The sequence below is a fragment of the Meriones unguiculatus genome, chromosome 3, assembly GCF_030254825.1.
Source record: "Meriones unguiculatus strain TT.TT164.6M chromosome 3, Bangor_MerUng_6.1, whole genome shotgun sequence".
Lineage (NCBI taxonomy): Eukaryota > Metazoa > Chordata > Mammalia > Rodentia > Muridae > Meriones > Meriones unguiculatus.
The window spans coordinates 24445291-24462231 of NC_083351.1; the positions used below are offsets into that span (position 1 = coordinate 24445291).

Sequence of the window (16941 nt, forward strand, 5' to 3'; positions counted from 1 at the left end):
TTCCACTGTGCCTTTACCTGCTGAGCATCTCAGGTCTTATGTATACTCTTTATCAAGACTTTTCATAATCATTCTATACAGCTGTGAGCATGATTTTGGGAGGCTAAACAGGGATGAGAAAAAAACTTTCGGGAACATAAGAACAGCAGAACCTCATCAGAAAAGATTGGAGATGAACAAGATTGCTCCCTGAAAGCAAACAGACACAGCAAGCTCACAGTGGCCACACAACCAGGCCAAGAAAAGCATGATGAAGAAATATGGTCAAGGTAAAGTGATGGGGGCCTCACTGGCTACTCCACGGGAGCTAGTTGCACACATTATTTGCTCTTGGGGAGGGTTCTGGTATCCTGGGCTTATTTCAGGCCCAGCTGACAATGGAGCTGCCTAGGTGCAGAGCCCAGCTGCTTGTGAACACTTGTTCTCTGTAGCCGTGTCTTCTCCCCTGCTGGACCACAGTTCTCTGAGAGCAGGGGGTCTTGAGCCTGTGTCTCCCGCAGCCTCCCCTAACACAAACCTTTAAGTTGACTTTAAGGCAATGGATGACTTGTCTATGGCCTTACCATGAGGGAACCTAGAAGGGGAGGAAGGCCCATGACACACCCTAACTCTTCTGCTCCCACTGCTCAGTCCTGGAAGGGCTTGTGTCAGGAACCCTGGTGGTGCCCCTGACAGCCCAGCACACCTGCAGGCAGCAGGAAAGCAGCTGTGCCAAGACTGATGGACGGCAGCTGGGGATCTGCCTAATGACAGGGATAGAGTAGAAGGTTAGAGGAAAAGTAGGTTATAAGCTGGTCAGACTGCTCAGACTCAAGAAACTGAAGCCCCTGACAGTGACCACAGGATCACCAAGCAAGAAGCAAACCTGACATGGACAGATGAATGAGCATGGACGTGAAAGGAACAAGGGGACTGAGCACTTAGTCTGGCCCCTCAGGACCAGCTCCAGAGTCCTACCTGCTCGGGAGGTTGGCTTCAGCTCCAGGCTTTCCTGATCTGTGGCATCCAGGATCTTGTATCTGCTTTTCCTCTTGGGTTTTCCTTTTTGCCTAAAAAACACAACCCCCATCTCTGCTCAGGAAGGTTTGTGAGGCTCTGGAGTGCAGGGCCTGCCTGGTACACAGGTGCCTTTCCTCACTTCTCAGCCAGAGCAGGTGGGAAGATAAAAGCTTGGCTGGAGGGCATGAGGGAGGGGCAGTGAAACATGGAGCTGCTGATAGGTTTTCTGTGGCTGTGGAGGAATTTTTTTGGGGGAGGGAAGTTCGAGCCAGAATTTCTCTGTGTAGCTTGGCTGTCCTGGACTTGCTTTGTAGATCAGGCTGGCCTTGAACTCACAGAGATCCACCTGCCTCTGTCTCCCCAAGTGCTGGGTTTACAGGTGTGCACAACCACACCCGGCTTGGCAAGGATATATTTTTTTTTTTAATTCTACTTTTCTAAGTTTTAAATGAGGTCCTATGTCAGGCTCCATCCCAGCCCTGTCTCAAACTGCTCTCAGACAGGTGATATAATTATACTGAGCCTGAGTTTCCTCATCTATAAATTGGGATAAGGCTGTTGGAGGTATAAAAAAGAAAATGCTTTCTGAAGGTGATGATCCACAAAGACCATACTTTTGGCTCAGTCACTAGCACCACATGCAGAAGTCTTGTGTATATGCCAGGGAAGGGTTCTACCACTGAGCTATGCCCCTTTCTTGAAATCATGTTTAACATTGAAAAACATGAAATAAATGTAACAGAAGAGTAAGTACAGCTAGTTAGGCTGTCTCAATAAAAACAAACAAACTAGAACAACCAGTTATGAATTGAAGTCTGTAAGTTTGTGAAATAGTCCTATGTCCAGGTGTGAGGAATGCACCCAGCCACACCCCTACCAGGGTCTCCACCTTGCAAATCTCTACAGTGACCCGCCTTAAATGAGGGCTTCTGCCCTCAGGAGTGAGTAATGAGATTTCCTGCCACAGGCCTTGGGTGCTCAAACTCCCACCAAAGTGACTGGGGGTCAAGTGCAATCTTACAAAGAAGGTGTCAGATACCTCCTCACAGAAAAGTTCTGTGACATGAGGCCAAAGGGACTTCAAAGGAGAATTCATCTTATCTCTCCCACACACTTGTCACCACCCTATCATCTCACCTCTTACAACAGCAGATTGTAGTCCACGACAGGATTCCCAAAGCAACAACAATGACAAAGGTAGCAATGATAACATATAGCACGCTCCATTCTGCAAAGAAATCAAAGTGGTGGAGGGTTCGTGAGAGGCTACCCCACCTCAGACGAAAGGTGGCTTCAAAATGGGCAGCAATGTGCCTGGCTCCCTGGGTAGGGTGAGTGGAAGCTTGCAAGCTTCTAACATGCCACTGTGTCCCAAGCGCTGCTCCAGCAGTGCTCCGGGCACTTCAAAGGATGCAAGGATGTAAGGTTTGGTTTGGTTTGGTTTCTCGAGACGGGGACTCTGTGTAGCCCTGCTTGTCCTGGAACTGGCTCTGTAGACCAGGCTGACCTTGAACTTAAGAGATCTGCCTACCTCTGCCTTTCAAGTGCTGGGATTAAAGACATGCACTGTAAGGTCAGGGAATGTGGGTTTTCATGAGGCCACAGCATTTAGGCACTCCACAAAGACAAGAGGCCCGCCTGGCAGCACATGGGATTCAGACCGTAGTATGCAGCTGCTCTGAATGCTCCAGAAACCTCTCAGAGCTAACATGCAGCAAGTGTGGAGGAAGGGAGGAAGAGTCCTCTGCAAACAGAAAATACAGCGTTCTACTGCCTGCTCATCTGCCTCCAACATCAACACCTGCCCCCGCAGCACAGTGCCACACTGCAGCCAAGCTGGCTGGCACAGAGCCACACTCACCACAGTTGCTGTCTCCATCCCTCAGCTGCACCTTGATGAAATTCTCCATCCAAAATGGGTCACAGACACAGCGCTTGGTGAATGAGTCACAGTGACCATGGTCAGAACAGTTCAGCTGACAAGCTGAAGATAGCAGAAAAGAGGTAGAAGTTAGAGAGAGCCAGAAGGACAACCAGCTTCCAGGGCTCATGAAAACCCAAATCCCCGTAGTTCATGTTGGCTTCATGGGACAGGCAGGCACAAGACAGCTTCCTTTGCTGTCTGTACCAGTAACCCTCAATTCTGCATTACTCCTCAACAGAGTAATGTAACTCCAGAAGCAATATATAAAATATTACCAGACTAATTCTGAAAAATTTTAGAACCCCAGTTTTCTAAACTAGATATGCATCTGTTAGAACATTAGGGAAGAGATTCTGCGGGGCTCCAACAACAGCTAATTCTGAGGCACTGCTGAATGCAAATGCGGCTGCCATGCAGTGCAATGACAACTGTCAGCTCTTTGGCCTCAGAGTCACAGCTGTTAATACTGCACGCCTTCAAGGGTGAGGGTGATGATTGAATTAGAGACAAAATATAGATAAAATTATCTTTTTATTCAGGCTCATGGTTCCCCCGATGACTGTAGGAACCTGTGGACCCTGGGGTACAAGATCCCAGGTGAATGTTTGCAAGAGGCCTTGACTCCCAGCTTCCCGTGACTTACTGACTGTGTTGATTTCCAGGGCTCGGAATATCAGGAAGTCAGCCTTCTGCTTGCGCAGCTCACTCTTGAGCATGGCTGCTACCTCATGGCCTTTGAAGAGCTGGTGGGGAGGCTCATTCTGAACAAAAAATAACATCTTGGTGCTGCAGAGACAGACAACAGTGTGAATGTGCTGAAGTGGTCATGGCAGCCACTGAGGCATCTGAAAGCACCTTGTGTCTGGGACAGACAGTGCTCAGCCTGTGGTGACATGCACGGTCACAGCAGGCCAGTGAGACAGGTGCTTCAGGGCCACCTTCATTTTACAGAGGACAACACTGAGGCCCAGGGGAGCTCACTGATTTGCCCCAGGCAACACAGTTATGGCAGAGCCAGATCCCCACTCTGTAAGCCCCTAAAGCTTACATGAGCAGGAAGGAGAGAACAGGAGTTGGGGCTGTAGTTCCACTCCTCCTACCAGCCTTTGCCAGCTAGGACAGCAATGCAACTGGGTTTGTAGCCAGGTTACATGTAAAGCACACCACAGTGCTGTATAAATACAAACTGCTGGAAAGATTATCCATAAGCCAAACTGTTACTGTGACAGCAAAAAGACAGTCCCTACATAGCGGGGTTGCTGGTTTGAAATGACATCACTCCGAACCCAGAATCTGTTTGCTTTTCTGCCTGTTGTTTGAACTCACATTTGTTCCCTATGTCTTAACCTCAGTCTCTGATGGCCTACCCCTTAGCGGCACAAAGCAAACCTTCCCAGTCAGTGTGCCACATGGATTATAGGTACTCCCAAGATGCTGCCTCTTAGTGTGCAGGGCAGCGGAGAAGCCCAAGTATCCCAGAGGCTGCTTCGAGGAGAAGCTATCCTAAAGTATAGCAGCACCTTCCATGTATGACATGACATACAGTTCAGGCTATACTGTCATTGACTAAAAGCTCACTACAAAGTGAAGCTAACAATGAGGTCCTGCAAACTCCAGACCCAAGACACTGCCTTTACTATAAAGACAGGGTTCATTTCTTACCATTTCCTTCTGTAATCCATGGGTACAACTCTTCTTTCTGCCTTTACCAATAGCCCTCACATCTTTTTTGTTTTTCAAGATAGGGTTTCTCTGCATAGCCTTGGCTGTCCTGGACTCAATTTATAGACCAGGCTGACCTCAAACTCACAGCGATCTACCTGCCTCTGACACTCCTGAGTGCTGGGATTAAAAGCACGTGCCCAGCTTAGCCCTCACATTTTTACCTCCTCTCCTACAGGAGCAATCTCAACTAATTCACATCAGCAAAAAAACATGCCAAAACCAAAGAACCCAGATCTTTCAGAGATGCTACAAGCAAGCATGTCTCAAAATAAACTTCTGGTAATAACCACTGATCAGACGTGCATCTTTAATCCTAGCATTTGAAGCTACCGCAGGTGGACCTCTGTAGGTTCTAGTCTACACAGCATATCACAGGTCAGCAGGGGCTACATAGTGAGACCCTGTCTCAAAAAACAAACAAACAAACAAACAAAAAAATCGCTGGTCAAGCATTACATGTTACAGATCTACACAAATTTTTTACTATACTTGTTTGTATGTGACTGTGTGTGGAGCTCAAAGGGTAACTTGTTGAAGACTTCCACCATGTGAGTCCCAGGGATTGAACTCAGGTCACCAGGCTTGGCAGCAATCTCCTTGCTTACTGAGCCATGTCTTGGGCCCACACTGTCACATTTAACCCTCAAAACCAATGCTATAAAATAAGTACTAGAGTTTTCACAGGCAATATGCAGTTCCCACACTTCCCGGACATCTACCGGTGTGGAAGGTCCTGCTTTCTCTCTGCAGTGGACATCTTCTCAAAGAAGGAGCCCCTCCTGAAATCCTCACCTATGCCCTGGTTACAACCTAAACCAAGGACAAGCCAGGTGCTCCTCTTCTTTATGCCCACTGGCAGTGATGGTGTGGCCACTGCTCCCCAGCCAATTCCCAACAACTTAGGAAGCTGTGTACCCTAGTCTATTCCCCAGCCACTGAGCATTGTTGGTGGTGTGGTGGTGAGGTTTTGTTGTTGTTGTTTTTATTTGTTTGTTTGTTTGTTTATTAAAGAAAAGAGTACTGAGGCTGGAAAGATGGCTCAGTGGTTAAGAATATGCATGGCTCTTAAAGAAGAGTTCGATTCCTAGCACCTATGGGAGGTGGCTTACTACTGACTAACTCCAGCTCCAGGGAGATTTGATACCTCTGGCCTCCACAGGCGCCTGTACTCACAGACACATGCATATATATGAAAAATTAGAAAAGTGTCCTAATTATGTCACTGACCCAGTCAGCTGTGTAGGAGATTCACTGAAAGGCTGTGCACTGCAGACAAAGGTCCAGTCCCATTCTACCTGAGTCACAGTCTCTTAGGATGAGGCCCACAGTGTGCTCATAAAACTCCAGGTGGCTGTCGTGAAGTTGGAGTCACTTCTTGCTTCTGATGCCTCAACCTTAGCTCTGACTCCAGTGCTGTCAGTGTCCCTCCCTGGAGCTGCTCCCAACTGCTTCCATCTCTCACCTTTGCTTCCAACCTCAGGATGTGTCTCCTTGTTCCCCTCACACAGACACAACAGGATCCAGTACCACTAATGCTGTCTGAGTCTTACCTCAGGCAACAAAAAGGCTGAGAGATGGCCTCGGTTTAAAAGGTGCATTGGAGCCAGTGGTGGCTTCAGCACTTGGGAGGCAGACACAGGAGGATCTCTGTAAGTTCGAGGCCAGGCTGGTCAACAGAGTGAGTTCAAGGACATTCAGGGCCACACAGAGAAACCCTCTCTTGGAAACAAACAAACAAAAAAACTCCCCACCAACATTACAAGGCACATCTGAATCTAATCTCCACCTTCCTTTTAGCACCAGTGTTTTCCATGATGTATGTATGCTTGTTCAAGGGTGTTGGATCCCCTGGAACTGGAGTTAAAGACAGTTCCAGTGAGTTGGGAATTGGACCACAGTCCTGTAGAAGAGCAGCCAATGCTGTTAACCACTGAGCCATTTCTCTGCCGCAGCGTCTATGTCTATATATCACTTCCATGTACTCAAGACAGTAACACTGTCCTGCCATTTTGGCAATCTGCAGAGCACACTCCTTGGGCTGACCCCACAGGTCAGCCACCCTCCGGTGCTCCTGTGGCTCTTTCCAGGCTTGCCACTTCTTTGTTTTTCCCTTAAATGTTGTGGTCTCCAGAGTTCTATCGTTACCCAACCATTTTGACATGTCCCAGTGTCATTCATCCACCATTTTGACTTTGACACCTGCTCTTTGGTGTTTTTTCCTACCCTGTATCCCCAGGTTTCCAACTTTAATTCTTTCTCTCAGATCTGCCGGCAGGAGGTTCTTGGGTTCAAAGCCACCCTGGGCTTCATGAGGGAAAAGTTACCCAAATTCAATAATCAAGTGAGTTCCTGCTTCTTCCCTAATCTTAGTTCGCAGTCTGACTCACTTGTCCAGCCTCCCTCACCTTCATTTCCAAAGCTGCTGATTGGGGCACAGCACTTGGCCCCCTACCCAGCTCATTTTCATTGCTTCTCACCACTACCTTAAGTAAGGGCTCTCCCCTTGTTGCTGGACAAACTCAGAAGCGCCCAACTGCTCTACCCTAACTCCTTTTAGCCTACATACTACTCATCTCCTTGAAGAAAAATCTAAACATGGCGTTTCTTTGCTTTTAAAACAAACTAACTTGAGTTCCTTTGTATGCAATTCTCTCAATCTCCACTGGCCTTACGTTTGACCACATCCCGCGTCTACGAACACTGAACCAAATGCCTTCCAGAAGAAGCCTGCATATCCCACCCTGGACCCACCACTCATGCTGCTCCCTTTTTAATCTTTTAATTCTCATATGCTAGGCAAGGCAACCTTTATTTCTGGAACATCTTTGGGCTACCTTCTCATCCAGCTCTCCTGGGAGAACTAACTGGCCTGGCTATTTGCTGAAGGCCACGCAGTGGCCCCTGCTCCACAGTAAGGGCAAAAACATAATCACCTCCATCTCAGACTATAGCTTACAAACCTGTTCTCAGAGCCTATCTGAGGGTCTAGCACAGGGCTGAGGCCTGACTGGCAAGATACACTCACAAGTGGTTCCTGGTCAAAGCACTCCCTTCTCCATCTAGCATCACTACTGCTCAGCTGGGAAGCCTGGGGAGCCCCAGGCTTTCCTTTTCTTCCCGAATTCATTGTCCAGCTACCTTTGCTCCGTGTATGGCTGAATCTTTTGTACAATGATGTCAGAATCCAGCACCCCCAGGAGGACCCCAATCTGGCGGATGAACATCCCCTTCAGCCTCTCTGTCAGCTGACTGACGTTAACATCCAAAATGATCTCCACCAGGTTGCTTTTCCTGGGATCTGGAAAGCACAAGGATCAGTCATGGCTTCAAACTGTTAAAACAGGGCTGTCACTGTGTTTGCTTTGGCATAGAAGGGAAAGTGGTGACAGCAGTTAGATGTCCTTTGGGTGGGAAAGAAGAGAAGCGTACTCCTAGCAAATCCGTCAGGAGCTGGCTTGGAAGGCTTTCCACTACCCTAAGAACTGCCACACAAGTGCCCGGGTGAGGCACAAGCCAGGAGGCACCAGGCTTCATGGAGGGACACAGAACATAAGACGAGGCCTTTGTTTCCCAAGCCCTGTGACAGGCACAGCTGAACTCTCCAGCCTACCATGTGTCAGCAGTCTCCCCTGTCCCCACTTTCAGGAGTAATATGTTGTATTTCAGTTATCCTAACAGTGGTGTGGATGCAGCAAACACAGGGAAAGTCCAGGTAGCCAAGGAATGACCTCAACACCATAGTGTTCACCTCTAGAGCCTGGATGTGGTCATGCTTGCTAGCCACAGCCTAAGCAACCAGGGGTGGCTCAGAACACCTTGCCTGCAGAGTTGGATGGAAGAGCCTGTAGCCTGATTTTGAACACAGATGAGACACTATTCTTCTTAGCCAGTGTCCTTCTGGCTAAGTAAAAGCTGAAAGTCTTCCCAGGACCCTTCCCTAGATGGACCCTTCCCATGCCTGGGGCTGACCTAAGGAAAGAGCTGATGTTTCTGCTAGGAGCCATCAGCCCTGTCCACTATCATCCTTCCCTATCACAAAACCAAGCTTCTGTTTAAGGATGGCATTCATTTCTGAAAACTTGAAAAGTGTGCAGGACATCACTCTACCTTCCCTGGAGTGTCAGATAAAGCCTGAGGCTCAGCTTATAAAAACACATTGTTTTCTGCATTTACATGCTGGTGACACACCATGACTCAAGCTATTCCTGAGCTCGAATTCCCAGGAACCCTGAGTGTTCTCCTCAGTTGTGTGCAGACGGTACTGAGCCGGGGCACAAAGCTCTATCTGACACAATACTGGATGGCTGAGCAGGCCTGCCCTCTCTGAGGCCAGCTGTCTGCGTGCGCTAAGTAGGGGAGGTCTGTGCTGCTGGCTGTGTGGGAGGGTACAGGCAGTAAAGGCTGGACCTGCTGTGTGTGTGTTGCGGGGGGGTGGGGGCTGGGGGCGCTAGAGGCTGAGCTGGGTCAGTGAGCTTACCAGGTTTCACTTCCACAGTGGTCCGGTCTGTGTCGCTCTCACCCTTTGCATCAGTCACTTTCAGATGAAACGTATAGGTTCCCTCAACCAGGTTGGAAAGGAAGAGGACAGGGTGATGGTCAGAGTGATTCAGCACCTCCTGTGGGGCAACAACATGGCTGTGCTCTAGGACAGAATGCTTGGAGCAAGCTACTGCTTGAGCCATACAGCTTTGCTGGTGGACCAGTCACAGCACTCACCCCTGCAGCTGGGCTCCCCTCATCTCGAGTCCACAGGTAGCTGACTATCCCCTTGTCGTCAGAGGACCGGGAGCCATCCAGTTCTGCTGTGCTCGTGGGCAAGGTAACCACCACATTCCCAGCGATCTTGGCTACTGGTGGTTTGTTTATTTCTAACCAAAGAAGACAGCAATGAAATAACATGGCATTCTGGGAAAGCAAGATGCTACTTGTGAGGCTTGTGTGGGACTCAGCACTGGGGGCACCTTAAACAGAGAGCCGTTTAGTGTTCGCCCAAAAGCCAGTAGACCCTGTGCTGCCACAGCGGGGACAGTATGCTCTCCTCCTGTGGCTCCGCAGCTCTCCTCTGCTTTACAGGGAGTTAGGGAGTAGAAATGAAGCCAGGGCGCTCCAAGCTGGAAGCTTGGGTTTGGCCAGTTGCCACTCTAACCCCTCCCTTTAAATGTTGCTCTCAGGGTGTCTTTTTTCCCTGTAGTTCACAGGAAAAGGAAGAGTATGACCCTCTGAGCTGAGGCCCCATAGGCTCCGTGTCACAGAAGCTCAGCTTGCCAGGAGTTACCTCAGTTTAGTCATCACAACACTATATGTGACCCACTGATACGGTGGACTTTCTACTACCAGCCACGGCCTCTCCCAAGCCCTCCCCAATCCCTGTGAGGCCAACAGGACAAGGAGGATGTCAGCCAGGAAGCTGCAGTGCAGCGGCCATCCCAGCACCTGCCGGCAGGTGTCACTGTAGCTATCGGAGAGTCACAGAAGCCCCAGGTCTTAGCACACAGGCAAAATCAAAATGCTAAGAAAACAAATCCTTTAGTACTTTCACTAGTCATTTGAGAAGAAGGAACAGGAAGGAAGGAGGGGGATGTGGAGGGAGGGAGTAGAGCAGGAAAGGGGGTTTAAAAATCACCTTACAGCTCCTCTCAAAGATGTTTAGAAAATTGCAGCGCCTTACCCCTAGCCTGTTTCCTTATCTCTAATCAATCCTGCACCAAATGAGACACGGCAGATTCCTGGGCTATCAGACCCAAAGAGGCTGCTGCACATGCCCACCCAAGACCCACCTTCTTTGACAATGACATTCACAGAGCTCTGGCTCTGCAGGTCCCTTTCATCTTTGACAGTTAAGGTGAACACATAGGTCCCCACTTGCAGCCCAGTCACAGTGGCGACACTGCTGTTGGCGTCCTCTAGCTGCACCCCGTCAGGGCCCCTAGAGAAGAGAGTGATCAGAGGGTGGAGTCGCACCTGTCTGCTCTTCTCCTGGCAGCAAGGAAGAGCAATTATTGCCTCAGCTAAGACAGGAACAATTGTTTCCCAAACCTTGACAGAAAATGTTAAAAACTATTCTTTTTGGAGACAGTATCACTTGGCCCCAAAACACAGGCTACTTCTAGTAAAAAAATTCCACTCACCAGCTTTTAAACACAGTCTTATCTTTTACATGTGCTTCTACAACATGAAAATTCTTCATTATTCTAGTTTATATAAGAAATAAAGCTCACTGAGTAGCTCTGTGATCGATAGGATGATCTAAGGATGAGGTTTCTGAAAAGCATTTCTGGTCCATTACTTGGTTTGCTCTTGCCAGCAAAGAAGCAAAATACACTTCTTATCCAAACTCTTGAACCCTTCCCTGACCCACCGTGATGAAAAGTCAAAGGAAGGATGCAGGCCAAGACTGCAGAGGGGCTCTTGGGATAAAGCCCTCTTCTCCTGTTTCTAGCAGAGTCTCCTCTAGCTCCTGGACAGAACCCCAGGACACCACATCCTGCTTCCTCCCCACTGCATCTCACAGCACAGCAGTCTGCAGGAGGCTTGTGGCCAGCACACAGCCTGAGCCCTGCACCCACGCATCCTTCCAACTGAGGACAACCAGAGAAGGCTGCCAGCTCCCAGCTCTGCTTTTGAAACTTATTACCTCTGACCCCAGTGGCCTGTCTTACCCAAGCAGCTCCACAAGTACTAGCCACACTGCAGCACCACCACCCCTCTGCTTGAGGGTTCATCAGGTCTGCCTTCAACAAACAGTTACAGGAGCAACACACAGAGCTAAGGGAGACCCAGCTCTCCACAGCAGCTGAGGAGAAGGCTGTCTGAGGCCTAACATTAACTTCCTAAGTAGAAATTAAAACCCTTTCCCACCCATCTCCAATGCTGGAATAAGATATCAGTGTGTATATGGGTGTGTGTGTGTGTGTGTGTGTGTGTGTGTGTGTGTTAAGACTAAACCCCAGCCTGTCTTTGTGGCTGCAGTTTTTAGAGATATAGAACGTATAGAACGTTTTCAACTTCCCTAGAATCCCTTCACTTTGCGCAGAATCCTGTATACAATTTAAGTTCCATTTGCTATGGTTCATAAGAGCTGAAAGAAATTGTACAAACAGGAATGGATGGCTCAAATAGGTAATCTCAATTTGAAAAGTATCATCTTGGCTGCAGTCTTTGATCTTTGGCTAACTGAGAAACAATGTCTCTAGGAGCAGTAACATAGGCATGCTTTTGCTTTACGATGAATTTCAATTCCTCTCAGTGGCTGCTTGCCCACCCCTCAGCTAACCTTACTAGTTAATTTTGAACAACAGTATTTTTCTGCTCCATTACCTCTTCCAGCCTGCCTCTCAAGTGTAATTCAACTACACATTTAGCAGATAAATTGTACCTACAAAGCCCCAGGATCACACAGTACTACCAGGGCCTAACTGATAATATATATTCTTTCTTTAAAAAAGAAAATCTTTCTTAAGATTTAAAACTTAGGATTATAAACACTTCTTTCTCACTCTCCTGGATAAACTAGTAGGAATGAGTCAAGTCTTAAAAGCGAATCAAAGCTTGATGTTCCAGGGACTGGCACCTCTGCACAGATGAGGTCTACATCAACACTCACTGGGTCTGCTCCCAAAGATAGGAGACGATTCTTTGGTCATCTGTACTCTTGCTGCCATCCAAGGTTGTACTGTCCACGGGCAGGGTCAGCTCTTTGTCTGGGCCTGCATCTGCCTGAGGAGGCTTGTTGTTCTCTAGAACAAAGATATGCAGCCATTAAAAGCAACACTCCAGGTGGTAGGGGAGAGGACCCATTGGGGCATCTGTTCTGGTAGCCATGGGAACCCTGCCTCTTAGCCCAGAGCAATACAAGATATGTGGGTGAGAGACCAATGCCATCAGGGGACTCAGTGAAGAATGAGACTGAATTATGTCAAACAATCCTGAAAACAGTGAAGTTCTAGCAGCATACTAGCTCTGAAACCTAACCAATAGGGTAAGAAGAGGAGATACAGCTTTCCAGACACGTGGGCTTTCCACCAGCCCTTTAAGATCAAGCAGTGTGTGATACAGTGGCCGCCTTCACTATCACAAGTAACTACTAGCAAGAAAAGGAAGGGCACACACTGAAGGGAGAAGAGCAAGGCATAGCTCTTGAAAGCTGTGGGTCTCAGGCTCCGTGGGGTGCTACCCTCTACCTCTCTGCCCCTGCAGCTCAGAACTCCAACCCTTCTTGCCCCAGCACCAACGGGACCCCGAGGAGGAGCTTACCAGGCTGTACAATCACAGTCACTTGAGCAGTGGCCTGCTGTCCTGTGGTGTCAGTCACCGTGAGCTGATAGGTATAGTCTCCTTCTTGCATTGCAGACAGCTGCAGGGTTGGCGTTCTAACTCCCTACATGCAGACATTCAGGCATAGGAAATGACTCCCAGGATCACAGCCCTGCTCACAATACTAACTCAGGCAAAAACGGTTCAGCCAGCTCTTTAAACTGAACTTGGTCCTGGGTCGTTATGTTCCAGCTCAGCACAATGAGTGCCCATTAGCAGGACAGCATGAGACATTGTACTAATAAGAATTTCTATAGATTCTGTGGCTTCAGAGAAACCTATCACAATACCTCAACTAAAGCCAGGTCAAACATGCTTTGGGTCATGCCTCTAGAAACCTGGAGATACAGAACTCTTCCTGTAGATCAGAGAAAGCATTATAAATAATTGTAGGCAAACCTACAATGCAGGTGCTTTTGATAGACAGGCAGCCGAGGGCTGAGTCCTGCTTGCAGGCATTCTATTCTGTTTGACCTATAGTGCTGAACAGTTGGAAAATTCCACCCCAAAGTCTCATTCTGTCTGCTCTTAGTCAGCAGGATTGTCAAACAACACTAAGGCCATATTGCCATGTGACAGCAGCCAGCAGGACCCAGGAGGAAAAGGGTCCCTACTCCCCACAGCCCTGCCCAGATCACTCTACTTCTTGAAGTGCCCTGTCTACTCTTGCCAGACTTCGGGGAAGGCATCTTGTAGCCAGATGATCTACTCCAATGAGCTTACAAGACTTGCACTCTGTGCCATCTGTGTAGTTTGACTCTCTGGGTTGGGTCACCCTTAACTGACACATTTCTTACCCTAGCCTCCTAATACTAAAAGTTTCAGATAATCTGTTAATCAGAGACCCATAAAACTCTGTTTTGTTTTGTTTTGAGACTAGGTTTCTCTGTGTAGTCCTGGCTGTCCTGGAACTCATTCTATAGATTAGGCTGGCCTTGAACTCATAGAGACACAGAGATCCACCTGCCTCTGCCTCCCAAGTGCTGGGATTAAAGAGCCACCACTAACCAGCAACTTTGTGAATTTGTATGGGGAATTTAAAAAAAAAATTCTAAATGAATAACCCTGACTTTGGTCATAAAATGGGGCAGAAATAAACCTTGAGTAGATGACCCAATCCAGTAACTGCATGTCCCCTGAGTGAGAGAAGACATAAGGACTTCCTCCTACCTGCATCTCGACCACCTTTCCTTTGCTGCTTGGGCTGAGTGACCACTCATAGCTGGTGATGCCATGATCATCAGTACTCTGGTTTCCAAAGAGGGTTATGGAGTTCTGAGGCAGGGTGATCACTTGGTTGGGGCCTGCATTGGCCACAGGAGGGTAGTCCACAGCTTTGTTCACTGTCAGGCTTGCAGTGGTGGAGTTGGTAGCCCCATCAGAGTCAACAACTGTCAAGCTGTTGGCAGAGAGAAGTTCAGTAGGGAGGGTTAAGGGAAGAGGAATCAACCTGCAGGACTGAACATCAACACTAGGCAATAGCAAGGTGGCAGGAATTCCCTCTCCTACCCATCCTGTTAGAAAAGCAGAGTGATATTAGAAGCTAAAATTGATTGAGTTGTTTCCTGTGTGCCAGGTGAAATTCCAAATGCTTCAGATCTAGCTATCATGTCTAACATATCACACAGAGCTCTGTAAAGCCTAACCTTCGTGATTCTTCATACCCATATGAAGAGACTGAGAGGAAAAGAGAAAAACTAAGTTGCCCGTCATGCAACTCGACAGCAGCGGTCTCAGGACCTGTCATCCAGGCCCTATATGGTAGCAGCAGTTTGCCCCTGACAGTGTGTCCCCATGTGTTGAGGCCATGTTAGTGTTGTGTAATAGGCATCATGGATCCAAAGCCCAGAAACTCAAACTCACAGACATCTGTCTGCCTCTGCTTCTGCCTCTGAAGTGCCAGGATTACAGGCATCCACCTTGCCCAGCTCAGAAACCCATTCTTAAGGAATAATCCCTGGTCTCCCTTCCTACAGAGCTCAGAGATAGCACAGAACTCTGTCTGCAGCAGGCTGTCCGCCATTGTTCTGTTTCATCCATGTGCATATCACAAAAATGGATGTGGACATCCTGGGCACAGAGCTCTGGGACAGACAACAAAGACTGGCTCCAGCAAGACAGGAATTTGAGATGGAAATGAATGCTCCTACGCAACAAGCCCACAGTATGTGCAGTGAGATTCAGGATTTGCAAGGGGGAAATGTTCTTTTAGAAAAGCAGACTTCCACCTAAACTATGCCTTCCAGCTGAACAGCCTAAAGCTTCTCACGCCACCTCAGAATGTGAGCATAAGCGAGCAGGGAAGTTTGGGATCCTTCCATTTTGATGACAGAAAGAGGAAAAGCTCTGAAAAGACATGCAGTTTGTTTAACTCTCACCAGCAGCCTCAGACATAGCCAGACATCTGTGGGGCTTCCTTCCAGTCTTACCTTTTTACCTGCGGTCTGCAGGGCATTCTGGGTATTGTAGCCTTTATAAAAAGGCATAGAAATGTCGGGCATGGTGGCTCATGCCTTTATTCCCAGTGTTTGGGAGGCAGGTGGATTGCTGTGAGTTCAAGGCCAGCCTGGTCTACATAGATAAACCTAGTCTCAAAAACAACAGCAACAAAAAACCAAAAAACAGGTATAGAAACTTGGACTCATAAACAAGATCAAGTATTAGAAAAGACAAATGGCAGCGTTCTGTCTCTTTCCCCAGTCTCCTGAATTCTCCCAAGTTTGTGATTGTTAACTCCCTACCTGTGTCGGGAGGATCAATTTACAGACACTAGGCCATAGTCAATTATTCTGACTCATGAAGGGTCCCTGGCTGAGAGCCAAACAGCACCTGACTACAGGGCTAGGGCAAGCTAATGCCATGTAAAAGCAGGAGTGAGAAGAAAAGCAAGCAATCAAACAGAACCAAAATGCTAATCAAATCCACATTCACCATATAATTAAAAAAAACCATCATTCCCTACCCTCATTTACCCTCAACACTGTGGGCTAGCACTGTGGTGAAAGCGCAGAGTCTGAAGTCAGACTACTATGTGGCCTTGCACAGGTTACTTAACCTCTGCACGCCAGTTTCCTAGCCTGTGAAATGAGAATAAGCAGAATTCCTGCTCAGGGGTTAAAGGTGCTGTGTGGTAAGAGAGCCGGAAACACTTTGCACACAGGAGACAGGAGCCATTACTGTCACCTCTGTGTTGTTTATATTTTTTGAGAGAGTCTTGCTAGTTAGCCCTCCATGAGGTCCCTGCTTCCTTCCCCCAAGTGTTGTGGTTACAGGTCGGTGCTACTATGTCCAACTTTGCCATTATTTTTTAAAAGTATCAACTGCCCAGTTGATACTTTAAGTGGAAAGGCTTCAGAAGAGAAACCGAAGGTAAAAACAAACTCAAAATTCCCATGGAAGCCAATGAGGCAGCTCCAGGCTGCACTGGGAACCACTGTCCCTTCCTCCGCTTTCTGAGCCAGTGAAAGTACCACCCAGTCAGAGCACATGTAAGGGCTGCACTAGGATGTCTGGAACTCAAAGAACCATGGTGGACAGGCACCAGGCACGAGGGACACAATGACAGATGCTGCTAGGACACTGAGGACAAGAGGAAGGACGAGTTATACTCTCTCCTCTGGAGACACCACAGAGGACCTCATGTGGAACTGACATCTGTAAGGTAGACAGCACTATAACATTAAGAAAGGCATTCAAAGAATACTGTATTATTTGGACACTCTGTGTGTATGTCAGTGTATGTGTGTTTGTGTGTTGTCTGTGTGTAAATGTATGTGTTGTGTGTGTGTGTGTGTGTGAATGTGTGTGTGTATGTTGTCTGTGTGAGTGTAAGTGGATGTGTGTTTATGTACTGACTGCGTGTTTGTATGTATGTAAAGAGTGTGTGTGTGAGTGTGTGTGTAAGAAGTTCAGGAGTGAAGAGGGTCTGGACCCTCCAACTGGACCTCTGCTGTGTGACCTCAGAGGACTTAGTAAATACA

At 48.0% G+C, this 16941-nt stretch overlaps 1 protein-coding gene across 4 annotated transcripts in view; it reads right to left on the reverse strand.

Annotated features, from left to right (window-relative positions):
• Kiaa0319l (KIAA0319 like) overlaps positions 1 to 16941 on the reverse strand; it is a 94011-nt gene that overhangs the window by 3961 nt on the left and 73109 nt on the right. For all 4 annotated transcript variants that reach the window (XM_021652541.2, XM_060379540.1, XM_021652542.2 and 1 more), the window contains exons 10-20: positions 14132 to 14360; positions 12902 to 13025; positions 12252 to 12384; positions 10426 to 10574; positions 9365 to 9516; positions 9126 to 9264; positions 7787 to 7946; positions 3567 to 3709; positions 2861 to 2983; positions 2137 to 2227; positions 958 to 1049 (exon numbers count right to left, since the gene is read on the reverse strand). In XM_021652541.2, the coding sequence (XP_021508216.1) occupies positions 958 to 1049; positions 2137 to 2227; positions 2861 to 2983; positions 3567 to 3709; positions 7787 to 7946; positions 9126 to 9264; positions 9365 to 9516; positions 10426 to 10574; positions 12252 to 12384; positions 12902 to 13025; positions 14132 to 14360 (1535 nt within the window). The remainder of the gene's footprint in view (positions 1 to 957; positions 1050 to 2136; positions 2228 to 2860; positions 2984 to 3566; positions 3710 to 7786; positions 7947 to 9125; positions 9265 to 9364; positions 9517 to 10425; positions 10575 to 12251; positions 12385 to 12901; positions 13026 to 14131; positions 14361 to 16941) is intronic.